Raw genomic sequence first — 13,672 nt, forward strand, 5'->3', positions numbered from 1 at the left:
CCCAGCGGCCGGCCGGTTCCCGCACCAGCTCTTAAAGTAACGCGGAGTCGCAGCGCGGATGACGATCAGTTGTCATTAGTGTCAGCGGACGATCTGCAAAACCGCTCCCCTAAAATAGCGCCAGCGTGGACCGGGCCTCGGGAAAGTCAATTCCACCGTCCAAGAAAAGGTTACAATGTATCAGTGCATCTAAAGAAATGTATCAGTGACCGGCAGTCGGCGAGCGCTACACGGAACGTACAAAACAGCCGCACGACCGATTTAATAGGCGGCGCGTGGAGGAAGCGATCGCCGTGCAGCGCAATAAATCCCTGAAATTCGTCACATTTTATTTCCATTCACAGCCGCCACCTGCGTGGCACATAGAACATACATGCGGAGAAGACGGATGCAGACGTGCAGTGACCGATCCTGACAAGACCCCGAGCACAGACCCCCACACTGAACGAGAACAACTAAACGCCGGCGCCGCCATGCAGCGCGGCGCTCACTCTCACACGCGCTTCGCCCTAATTCCTGGTTATGCAAAAGGCCTAAAAATGATGAGCTGGTTTGGTCTGACGCCCCCGCTTAAGGCATCGCAAATCAAAGTCCCCGGCGTCTGTGCAGGAAATAAAAAAAGCTGCTGGTGTCGGACGCGCGGAACGTTGTAAAAAAATTCGACATTCGTTTCTAAAACCGTCAAATCAGCAGCCAAAAAATCCTTCAAAAATCCTCCCCCCGGAGTTGTGCGCAGGACGGGGATTTGGCACCAGTTGTTGCATCCAGTGTGGACGATTACACAGTACAGATCCGGGGGTCCCCGCGCTGCGCCCCACAATCGTGGCTTTCATTGCGGCTGCCGGTTTTCCGCGTTACATTGTCCCAGCTGCATTCTCAGGATCCCGGATTTGTGGAGTAACCAGAGCTGCAGGAACTCCTCGGGCATGGAGTGGAAGCCGCTGCGCGGCGGGACGTCGTCGTAGTAGTGGTGGCTGATGGGGTTCCCCTTCAGATCTATTGGGAAAGGCCAGAACCCGTAGACGGTGACCTCCTCGCACAGGCTGAGGGCGGCGCTCACCATGAAGAGGCCGGTGGACAGGCGCTTGGAGTGGACGCCCTTGTTCTTCCAGAACTTGCCCACGTTCCGCAAGAAGTTGGGGTTGGCGAACAGCACGGTTTGGTTGGTGCTGAAGTCGGTCAGGGTGTAGTGCGCTCGCAGGGACGGCTCCGTACAGTGGCGCATGGAGAACGCCGGCAGGTACACGTAGCTCGACTTGTAGACCTTCAGACTCTCCACAAAGGATTTCCTGGACCACAGCAAGTTCTGGAACCTGGAGGGGAAACGAAGACGGGTCAGAAACAGAAACCGCGGGAAGCGATCGTCCTACGTACGCAGTCACATGATCCATCCGGCCCCTCCCCCTGCACTTTATAGACCATCCATTCGTTTCTGTGTTTGATGATCCGCTTTTCGTCCGGGACGTTACACTCGAGTCCATGTGGTGGGACTTGTCTGAAATCAGGGGCTCTACTGCGAGCTGGGGCCCCCAGAGAGTTAGAGTGTCAGCTCCTGGGATCCAACACGTTATATAGAAGATAAATGTCAACTTCTCTGGAACCCCCTTCATCTCCTGCGTCGTTATATCAGTGATAAAGCCCCCCGGGTCTGGTCCGCCCCTCCCCCGTCCGCACCCGTGCTCTGTTCCTCATTCAGACATCTTTAGTTTTGTCTTTCACTTCCTTAATCTTCTTCTACAGATAAATACAAGCAGCAAAGCGGCCCCGTGACCAGAGACAAGATCACCCCGAACCCTGCGCCCCATATCTCCCGTCACGCTGCTCTTCCTGTTCTCCGCTGATCTCCTGATATCTGCAGAAAACGTCAAGATGGATTAGAACATGAACCTCCCTGGAAGTGTCAGCCCCCGAGACGTGTGAAGTTCTAATGTTCCACTTCTTGGCCTCCTGAGTGTCAGTCTTCACGTTACTGTCATTATATTCATGAACCACAAGACAGAGGTGCAAAGGTCAGAAATAAATACATGGGGGGGCAGACGGGAGACGTACAGGGGGGGGCAGACGGGAGACGTACAGGGGGGGGGCAGACGGGTGACGTACAGGGGGGGGCAGACGGGAGACTTACAGGGGGGGGCAGACGGGAGACTTACAGGGGGGGCAGACGGGTGACGTACAGGGGGGGGCAGACGGGAGACTTACAGGGGGGGGCAGACGGGAGACTTACAGGGGGGGGCAGACGGGAGACGTACAGGGGGGGGCAGACGGGAGACGTACAGGGGGGGGGCAGACGGGAGACGTACAGGGGGGGGGCAGACGGGAGACGTACAGGGGGGGGGCAGACGGGAGACGTACAGGGGGGGGCAGACGGGAGACGTACAGGGGGGGGGCAGACGGGAGACGTACAGGGGGGGGCAGACGGGAGACGTACAGGGGGGGGCAGACGGGAGACGTACAGGGGGGGGCAGACGGGAGACGTACAGGGGGGGGCAGACGGGAGACGTACAGGGGGGGGCAGACGGGAGACGTACAGGGGGGGGGCAGACGGGAGACGTACAGGGGGGGGGCAGACGGGAGACGTACAGGGGGGGGCAGACGGGAGACGTACGGGGGGGGCAGACGGGAGACGTACAGGGGGGGGCAGACGGAAGACGTACAGGGGGGGGCAGACGGGAGACGTACAGGGGGGGGCAGACGGGAGACGTACAGGGGGGGGCAGACGGGAGACGTACAGGGGGGGGCAGACGGGAGACGTACAAAGGGGGGGGCAGACGGGAGACGTACAAAGGGGGGGGGGCAGACGGGAGACGTACAAAGGGGGGGGGGCAGACGGGAGACGTACAAAGGGGGGGGCAGACGGGAGACGTACAGGGGGGGGCAGACGGGAGACGTACAGGGGGGGGGGCAGACGGGAGACGTACAGGGGGGGGGCAGACGGGAGACGTACAGGGGGGGGGGCAGACGGGAGACGTACAGGGGGGGGGGCAGACGGGAGACGTACAGGGGGGGGGGCAGACGGGAGACGTACAGGGGGGGGCAGACGGGAGACGTACAGGGGGGGGGCAGACGGGAGACGTACAGGGGGGGGCAGACGGGAAACGTACAGGGGGGGGCAGACGGGAGACGTACAGGGGGGGGCAGACGGGAGACGTACAAAGGGGGGGGCAGACGGGAGACGTACAAAGGGGGGGGCAGACGGGAGACGTACAGGGGGGGGGCAGACGGGAGACGTACAGGGGGGGGCAGACGGGAGACGTACAGGGGGGGGCAGACGGGAGACGTACAGGGGGGGCAGACGGGAGACGTACAGGGGGGGGCAGACGGGAGACGTACAGGGGGGGGCAGACGGGAGACGTACAGGGGGGGGGGCAGACGGGAGACGTACAGGGGGGGGGGCAGACGGGAGACGTACAGGGGGGGGGGCAGACGGGAGACGTACAGGGGGGGGGGCAGACGGGAGACGTACAGGGGGGGGGGCAGACGGGAGACGTACAGGGGGGGGGCAGACGGGAGACGTACAGGGGGGGGCAGACGGGAGACGTACAGGGGGGGGCAGACGGGAGACGTACAGGGGGGGGCAGACGGGAGACGTACAGGGGGGGGCAGACGGGAGACGTACAGGGGGGGGGCAGACGGGAGACGTACAAGGGGGGGCAGACGGGAGACGTACATGGGGGGGCAGACGGGAGACGTACATGGGGGGGGCAGACGGGAGACGTACATGGGGGGGGCAGACGGGAGACGTACATGGGGGGGGCAGACGGGAGACGTACATGGGGGGGCAGACGGGAGACGTACATGGGGGGGGCAGACGGGAGACGTACAGGGGGGGCAGACGGGAGACGTACAGGGGGGGCAGACGGGAGACGTACAGGGGGGGCAGACGGGAGACGTACAGGGGGGGGCAGACGGGAGACGTACAGGGGGGGGCAGACGGGAGACGTACAGGGGGGGGCAGACGGGAGACGTACAGGGGGGGGGCAGACGGGAGACGTACAGGGGGGGGCAGACGGGAGACGTACAGGGGGGGGGCAGACGGGAGACGTACAGGGGGGGGCAGACGGGAGACGTACAGGGGGGGGCAGACGGGAGACGTACAAAGGGGGGGGCAGACGGGAGACGTACAGGGGGGGGCAGACGGGAGACGTACAGGGGGGGGCAGACGGGAGACGTACAGGGGGGGGCAGACGGGAGACGTACAGGGGGGGGCAGACGGGAGACGTACAGGGGGGGGGCAGACGGGAGACGTACAGGGGGGGGGGCAGACGGGAGACGTACAGGGGGGGGGGGCAGACGGGAGACGTACAGGGGGGGGGCAGACGGGAGACGTACAGGGGGGGGGCAGACGGGAGACGTACAGGGGGGGGGCAGACGGGAGACGTACAGGGGGGGGCAGACGGGAGACGTACAGGGGGGGGCAGACGGGAGACGTACAGGGGGGGGCAGACGGGAGACGTACAGGGGGGGCAGACGGGAGACGTACAGGGGGGGCAGACGGGAGACGTACAGGGGGGGGCAGACGGGAGACGTACAGGGGGGGCAGACGGGAGACGTACAGGGGGGGCAGACGGGAGACGTACAGGGGGGGCAGACGGGAGACGTACAGGGGGGGCAGACGGGAGACGTACATGGGGGGGGCAGACGGGAGACGTACAGGGGGGGGCAGACGGGAGACGTACAGGGGGGGGCAGACGGGAGACGTACAGGGGGGGGCAGACGGGAGACGTACAGGGGGGGGGCAGACGGGAGACGTACAGGGGGGGGGCAGACGGGAGACGTACAGGGGGGGGCAGACGGGAGACGTACAGGGGGGGGCAGACGGGAGACGTACAGGGGGGGGCAGACGGGAGACGTACAAAGGGGGGGGCAGACGGGAGACGTACAGGGGGGGGCAGACGGGAGACGTACAGGGGGGGGCAGACGGGAGACGTACAGGGGGGGGCAGACGGGAGACGTACAGGGGGGGGCAGACCGGAGACGTACAGGGGGGGGGCAGACGGGAGACGTACAGGGGGGGGCAGACGGGAGACGTACAGGGGGGGGGCAGACGGGAGACGTACAGGGGGGGGCAGACGGGAGACGTACAGGGGGGGGCAGACGGGAGACGTACAGGGGGGGGCAGACGGGAGACGTACAAAGGGGGGGGCAGACGGGAGACGTACAGGGGGGGGCAGACGGGAGACGTACAGGGGGGGGCAGACGGGAGACGTACAGGGGGGGGGCAGACGGGAGACGTACAGGGGGGGGCAGACGGGAGACGTACAGGGGGGGGCAGACGGGAGACGTACATGGGGGGGCAGACGGGAGACGTACATGGGGGGGGCAGACGGGAGACGTACATGGGGGGGGCAGACGGGAGACGTACATGGGGGGGGGCAGACGGGAGACGTACAGGGGGGGGCAGACGGGAGACGTACAGGGGGGGGGGGTACCTTTTATCTATGATGGACGGGTTGACAGTCACGAGTTGGGTCTTTGTCCCCACGTCCGGGCTGTAGTCGCTGGTCAGAGGTGGCAGGTTACATCTGAGGGGAGAGGAGACGTTACACACGCACGAGACCCCCGACATCTCCAGGACCCCTCACTTACCGGATCACAAAATCAGCCTCATCGATCTGCCGGCCGCACCTGCTCCCCTTCACCATCCCCCCATTCCCCACCACGGAGCAGCGCTTCAGGGGGAGCTTAAATGGAGTATCCTAGCAACAAGGAGAAGAGATACAATGTAACAGCCGGGGACGGGGGAGGAGATAGATAGATAGATAGATATGAGATAGATAGATAGATAGATAGATAGATAGATAGATAGATAGATAGATAGATAGATAGATAGATAGATAGATAGATAGATAGATAGATAGATAGATAGATAGATATGAGATAGATAGATATGAGATAGATAGATATGAGATAGATAGATATGAGATAGATAGATAGATAGAACACACAGCTCAGCAGACAGTATCACATGATAGGATTAGATACACAGCTCAGCAGACAGTATCACACATGATAGGATTAGATACACAGCTCAGCAGACAGTGTCACACATGATAGGATTAGATACACAGCTCAGCAGACAGTATCACACATGATAGGATTAGATACACAGCTCAGCAGACAGTATCACACATGATAGGATTAGATACACGGCTCAGCAGACACTAATGTCACCCCCGGCACTTAATATAAATAAATCTACTTACAATAGGAAGGTTCTTAGCGCAGATTTTGATCAAATTGTGTGAGCCCACCTGCCAGGACAAGGCGACCCCTATAGGTGGGGACCTGCGCTGCACATACACCCAGAACTGGGACTGACCCTATACATATATCTGGGGATGGTGGGAACCGGCATTAAACTAATTACAATCACCCAGAGCAGAACGGGAGGAGGAGCGCAAGATCAACAATGGCGGCAGCCACTGACCCCACATATATGACCCCACTGACCCCACATATATGACCCCACTGACCCCACATATATGACCCCACTGACCTCACATATATGACCCCACTGACCCCACATATGTGACCCCACATATATGACCCCACTAACCCCACATATGTGACCCCACATATATGACCCCACTGACCCCACATATATGCAAAAAAAACAGTGTGTTGTATATTTGCAGTGACGGGCGTTCTTGCTCCTGTATACACGTTTTGTATTATTTTGTTGGAATGTGCTGATCCAATTTTTGTGTTTATGTGATCCGTATATGTGGGGTCAGTGGGGTCATATATGTGGGGTCAGTGGGATCATATATGTGGGGTCATATATGTGGGGTCAGTGGGATCATATATGTGGGGTCAGTGGGGTCATATATGTGGGGTCATATATGTGGGGTCAGTGGGGTCATATATGTGGGGTCAGTGGGGTCATATATGTGGGGTCAGTGGGGTCATATATGTGGGGTTATATATGTGGGGTCAGTGGGGTCATATATGTGGGGTCATATATGTGGGGTCATATATGTGGGGTCATATATGTGGGGTCAGTGGGGTCATATATGTGGGGTCAGTGGCTGCCGCCATTGTTGATCTTGCGCTCCTCCTCCCGTTCTGCTCTGGGTGATTGTAATTAGTTTAATGCCGGTTCCCACCATCCCCAGATATCTGTATAGGGTCAGTCCCAGTTCTGGGTGTATCTGCAGTGCAGGTCCCCACCTATAGAGGTCGCCTTGTCCTGGCAGGTGGGCTCACACAATTTGATCAAAATCTGCGCTAAGAACCTCCCTATTGTAAGTAGATGTTGTAAAGAATAAAAGAACTTTCTTTTGGTAGAAATGTCGACGTCCTTGTCAGAGATCAGATTCCCTGCCGCGTGCACCGAGGATAAGCGGCAGGTAAATGTCTGTAATCCGCTTCTCCTCTGTGGTAATAACATGGACGCTGGATTCTCGCAGTTGTCTGCCACAGACTATTGTATATGTGGAGCGCAGGCAGCAGATGGGCCGCACATTGTATTTACATATGCGCATATTAACAAGCTCATTACACTATATGCAAATGAGCAAGAAACTAAATACTGAATTGTATAATAAAGATAAAGCCGTAACGCTCTGACATGTTCTGTTTCTGACAACGCCCACCCAGCTTTCCTGGAGTCCTGAACAGCAAATCTGCACAATTCTAGAATGCTCCATCAGGGAGTGTTGTGTGAACGGGGCACCCAGCTTTCCCAGATCCTGACAGACGGCTCCGGGATTTCCTGGGGTTGTGGGAGAACTGCTCAATAATGATCTGAAGCCATCGCCTGCGCCATTTATCCGCTGTAACGGCGGCCGCGGTTCCACTGACCTGCGGGAAGAGGCTGTACGTGGCGTTGTCGATGATTAGTGAGTATAAGAACTCCCCGTCAAACCACAGGTTCTCGCCCACCGGGGTGTTCACTTTAGTCATGGAGAAGAGGTGACCGGGGGCGCAGCAGTCATTCAACTGTTTCCTAAAAGACAGAGAAAACTAATCTGAATGAGAAGACAAACGACCCAACAATCTGCATGTGCGCGAGGTATGAGGCGCGAGGTATGAGGCGCGAGGTATGAGGCGCGAGGTGTGAGGTACGAGGTGTGAAGCGCGAGGTATTGGCCGCGAGGTATATGGTGTGAGGTGCGAGGCATGAGGTGTGATACGCGAGGCATGAGGTGTGAGACGCGAGGTACGAGGTGTGAGACGCGAGGTATGAGGCGCGAGGTATGAGGCGCGAGGTATGAGGCGCGAGGTATGAGGCGCGAGGTATGAGGCGCGAGGTATGAGGCGCGAGGTATGAGGCGCGAGGTGTGCAGCGCAAGGTGTGAGGTATGAGGCGTGAGTTGCGGGGTATGAGGTGTGAAGCGCGAGGTATTGGCCGCGAGGTATATGGTGTGAGGTGCGAGGCATGAGGTGTGATACGCGAGGCATGAGGTGTGATACGCGAGGTATGAGGTGTGATATGCGAGGTATGAGGTGTGAGACGCGAGGTACGAGGTGTGAGGCGCGAGGTATAAGGTGTGAGGTATGAAGAGTGAGACGCGAGGTATAAGGTGTGAGGCGCGAGGTATAAGGTGAGAGGCGCGAGGTATGAGATGTGAGGTATAAGGTATGAAGTGTGAGACGCGAGGTATGAGGTATAAGGTGTGAGGCGCGAGGTATGAGATGTGAGGCGGGAGGTATAAGGTATGAAGTGTGAGACGCGAGGTATGAGGTGTGAGGCGGGAGGTATAAGGTATGAGGCACGAGGTGTGAGGCGGGAGGTATAAGGTATGAGGCGCAAGGTGTGAGGTATAAGGTGTGAGGCGCGAGGTCTGAGGCGTTTTCCAGTAGACCCAGAAACTTATCTAGACATGACATGGAGTGTGCCCACCCTCATATGCTAAACCGGACTTGCATCATGTCTCGGGCTCTGTTCACACGCTCAGCAAAAAACGTCTGAAAATACGCAGCTTCGAGGGAAAACACCTCCTGATTTTCAGACGTTTTTTATTCAAAGCCGCGTTTTTCACGGTCATTTCTGGAGCTGTTTTTCTAGAGTCAATGAAAAACGGCTCCAAAAACGGCTGAAGATGTGACCTGCATTTCTTTTTCGTGGCCGTTTTTTTACACGGCTGTTTAGAAAAATGGCCGCGTAAAAAACGGCCCGTCGGAACAGAACGCCGTATTTCCCATTGAAATCAATGAACAGATGTTTGGAGGCCCGAAAAACGTCCGAAAATAAGCCATGTGAACATGCCCTAATACTCCAGTCACATCCAGAGCTGCAGTCACTATTCTACTGTTACATGTCTTCTACTCTAGTCACATCCAGAGCTGCAGTCACTATTCTACTGTTCCATTATGTCTTATACTCCAGTCGCATCCAGAGCTGCAGTTACTATTCTGAAGTCAAATCATCTCTAGTACTCCAGTCACATCCAGAGCTGCGGTTACTATTCTGAAGTTAAATCAGGTCTAATACTCCAGCCACATACAGAGCAGGTGTCACTATTCTACTGATGCATCATGTCTTATACTCCAGTTACATCCAGAGCTGCAGTCACAATTCTTCTGGACAAAGAATGAAACTTTTCGGTACGTATCAAAAAAGGGGTCTTATAAATTGTCAAGGTCGCGTGACTGCAGCTCTGGCTGTGACTGGAGAAGAAGACAAAATGTAATTTAGGACAAGAACCTATATGGAGAGTGAGAACAGCCCTTAAGACGATGGTTGCGGACGCTGCCGTTACTGTGTGAACGCCTCGTGCCTCGCGGCTCCAGTGAACGAGACAAGAAGGCAATAAAGACATGAAATAATTGATCTTCATGAATCTCCCTGAGCAGCGGTGCCCGGTACATGCAGCTGCTTATCTAGGGGTCAGTCCTGAGACACAAAGGGTTAACGATCTTGTAACATTGTATCAGATGATTCCGGAAGGTTTATTTGCCGCCATAGATCTGATTGGTGGACGTCCGTCTATCCTGCCAGAGAACTCTCACCCCTCGACCATCACGCGGTGTCGCCAGCGCTCAATCGCAACTGGGGTCCGAGACTCCGCTGGGAGATTTTGGTCCTGGGAGAGGTTTGTTACAGGACGCCATTACCAGGAGTGCGGCGAGAAGCGGCGCCGGGGGGATTCACTGCGGCCCCTTTATTGTAGGGATTGTGGGGTCTCTAAACGTAGGTAGTGTCCACTATAAAGGGACTGTGACCCTCAGGGCTAGAAAAAGGCGAGGAATAAACGACAGGAGAAAGCGGCGTCCTTGCCCGTGTTCGGCGCGATGTTGATGATGGCGCCTCTGCCGACACCAGACAAACGTCTCTTATTTTTATACATTTTTGGATAGCCCGGTGCCTCTTATCTGTTACTTAGTGTCTCAGTGGTACAGCCTGGTGCCTCCTACCTGTCACTTTGTGCCTCGTGGATCAGTGGTACAGCGCGGTGCCTCGTATGTGCCGCTTTGTGCCTCGTGCCTCAGCCCGGTGCCTCAGTGGTACAGCCCGGTGCCTCGTTTCCGTCGCTTTGTGCCTCGTGCCTCAGTGGTACAGCCAGATGCCTCGTTTCTGTCGCTTTGTGCCTCGTGCCTCAGTGGTACAGCCCGATGCCTCGTATGTGCCACTTTGTGCCTCGTGCCTCAGTGGTACAGCCCGATGCCTCGTTTCCGTCGCTTTGTGCCTCGTGCCTCAGTGGTACAGCCCGATGCCTTGTTTCCGTCGCTTTGTGCCTCGTGCCTCAGTGGTACAGCCCGATGCCTCGTATGTGCCGCTTTGTGAGCTAAGATTCCACCACACATGCAGCATCTTTCGTGGCGTGTTTCAGCCGATATTTGTATTCCCCATAAAATAACAATTCTGGAACATATTTTCTTAGAACTTTTAATTGTGCTGTTCCTCTGTTATTCCTCCTAGAAATGTATAAATAATTTGATAACTGGGTGCTACCGGTTGGGGGGGGGGGGGTCCCTACCGTCTGATGTTGCGCACACCTAATGGACGGTGTCAGACTGTGTAGGTAACACCAAGTTGTCAATTTATTTATACATTTCTAGGAGGAATAACAGAGGAACGGCACAACACAGATGTTCCAGAATTGTTACTTCATGGGGAATACAAGGATTTACTAAATCAGTCAGGAGAGGAGACCGCACCTCTTTAAAGCGCCACTAACCTCAATCCTGTGGATCTGAATGTAAACCTAGGACATATGGGTCTACAAGCGGGGTGCGCGGTATTTATACAGGAAGCGCGGGGGGGGGGGGGGCGCGACTGTCCAGCCAGGCGGGTCTTGACCACACCCACAATGATGTCAGAATTAGTGACGGACCTGAACCTTGTGCAGAAAATCATCTCTCCGACCCGTTGTACTGGGGAAGTTCTGGAAGGTGACGTGACGAGACCGGGAATAACGGAGGTTGTCACAATAGAGCGCACACGTCACCTCTCACCACGTTGTCCTGATAGTTCAGATTCAGCTACACTGGAGATAAGCGGCACCTGAAGTGTCTATCAGCTGCTTATCCCCCTTCTGTCTGTGGCAGGAAAGTAGCACCCGACTGACCCCAGGACACAGGAAGGGGCCACAATATTGTAACAATTGTATCACTTCATAAATGACAAATCTACGATGACATTATAAACCGACACATTGCGACAAACCCAAAATATCGATGCAGACCCTGCAGCTTCATAAATGACGGGGTGCGGCACAGGGGACCCCGCAAGAACCGGGATAAGGCAGGAGAATATAGAAATCTATTCTGTGTATAATATGAGATTCGCGCTCCAAGAAAACACGTGTGACCGGAACATGAATGCGGCGCATTGTGTCCAGGGCGACGGATCACTGATCACAGAACAGGAGGAGGAGGAGGAGCAGAAAAGAGGAGAAGAAGGAGAAGAGAAGGAGAGGAGAAGAAGGAGAAGAGAAGGAGAGGAGAAGAAGGAGAGGAGAAGAAGAAGAGAAGAAGAAGAGAAGAAGAAGAGAAGGAGAGGAGAAGAAGAAGAGAAGGAGAGGAGAAGAAGAAGAGAAGGAGAGGAGAAGAAGAAGAGAAGGAGAGGAGAAGAAGAAGAGAAGGAGAGGAGAAGAAGAAGAGAAGGAGAGGAGAAGAAGAAGAGGAGAGGAGAAGAAGAAGAGAAGGAGAGAAGAAGAAGAGGAGAAGGAGAGGAGAAGAAGAAGAGAAGGAGAGGAGAAGAAGAAGAGGAGGAGAGGAGAAGAAGAGGAGAAGGAGAGGAGAAGAAGAAGAGAAGGAGAGGAGAAGAAGAAGAGAAGGAGAGGAGAAGAAGAAGAGAAGGAGAGGAGAAGGAGAAGAGGAGGAGAGGAGAAGAAGAAGAGAAGGAGAGGAGAAGAAGAAGAGAAGGAGAGGAGAAGAAGAAGAGAAGGAGAGGAGAAGAAGAAGAGAAGGAGAGGAGAAGAAGAAGAGAAGGAGAGGAGAAGGAGAAGAGGAGGAGAGGAGAAGAGGAGGAGAGGGAAGAGAAGAGGGAGGAGGAGAAGAGGAAGATCTCTGTTCTATCAATGCACAGACATGTTGAAGTGAGCCAGAGTCGGGTAGGGGGGGGGGGGGGGGACTCACATAATGGTGGTCAGGTCTCCTATAAGGGGGGTCAGGTCTCCAATAAGGGGGGGGGGGTCAGGTCTCCTATAAGGGGGGGTAGGTCTCATAAGGGGGGGGGGGGGTCAGGTCTCCAATAAGGGGGGGTCAGGTCTCCTATAAGGGGGGTTGACTTTTTGGATGTAACAACAGGAAAGAATGCTAATCATTTTTCCACCAGAACCCATTATAAAAGTGTTGATGTTAACAGTTACCTGGATTTTAATAGTGCCCATTATCCACCATAGTTAAAAAAACGTTCCATTTGGCCAGTTCAGAGGGATACGGAAAAATGTTTGAATGATGCAGTTTTTACTAAAGAATGTGATATTTTAAAAAAAAGATTTAAAGAAAAAAAACTTCCCTAAGAGTCTAATCAGGGGCGCAGAATTGTGAGCGAGAGGCATGACGCAGACTGAGTGTATGAAGGTGACGGCTCCGAGTATCACCAACAAAAAGCTAAACACGATGTACATAATTGTAACTTTATCACCTCCTTCAATAACGGCAGTAAACTCATCACCTCCTTCATCGCCTCCTTCATCGCCTCCTTCATCGCCTCCTTCATCGCCTCCTTCATCGCCTCCTTCATCACCTCCTTCATCACCTCCTTCATCACCTCCTTCATCACCTCCTTCATCACCTCCTTCATCACCTCCTTCATCACCTCCTTCATCACCTCTATCCTTAACAAACATCCGCATCTTCTTATTAACGATCCTTTTTTAAAATCAATACTTCCTGCTAAACCTGTGATTACATATAGGGGAGCCAAAACGCTGAGAAATCTGATCGCACCGAGGAAATGACACAAAAGGTCCCTAAATCACTGGCAGCAAAAAACGGCTCTTATCGCTGTGGCCACAATAGATGTCCCTGATGTGTAAATATTACAAACACACAGATTATTCCTCTGCAGTAACAAGTGAAAAATTCCCTATGAAGAACTTCCTGAATTGCGCAAGCGTTTTTGTGGTTTATTTGCTGCAATTTGTATGTAACCTGCGATATGTGGGACGCACTGGAATGATGATAATGATAATGATATTTTTGCTATTCATTTCTCGTGTGTTCCTTTAAATTTTTATTTAAAAAAAATAAAAATTGTAACTTTTTTTTAATTATTATT

General features: G+C 55.0%; 1 protein-coding gene across 1 annotated transcript in view; it reads right to left on the minus strand.

Moving 5' to 3' along the window:
* Positions 1–6: 6 nt before the first annotated feature.
* The window catches only part of ST8SIA1 (ST8 alpha-N-acetyl-neuraminide alpha-2,8-sialyltransferase 1), a 43,773-nt gene continuing 30,107 nt past the window's right edge, over positions 7–13,672 (minus strand). Inside the window, exons 2-5 of the mRNA XM_075859780.1 lie at positions 7,804–7,948; positions 5,587–5,696; positions 5,430–5,522; positions 7–1,313 (exon numbers count right to left, since the gene is read on the minus strand). Of these exons, the coding sequence (XP_075715895.1) occupies positions 830–1,313; positions 5,430–5,522; positions 5,587–5,696; positions 7,804–7,948 (832 nt within the window). The 3' untranslated portion in view covers positions 7–829. The remainder of the gene's footprint in view (positions 1,314–5,429; positions 5,523–5,586; positions 5,697–7,803; positions 7,949–13,672) is intronic.

Source organism: Rhinoderma darwinii, chromosome 3 (genome assembly GCF_050947455.1).
Source record: "Rhinoderma darwinii isolate aRhiDar2 chromosome 3, aRhiDar2.hap1, whole genome shotgun sequence".
Classification (NCBI taxonomy): Eukaryota; Metazoa; Chordata; class Amphibia; order Anura; family Rhinodermatidae; genus Rhinoderma; species Rhinoderma darwinii.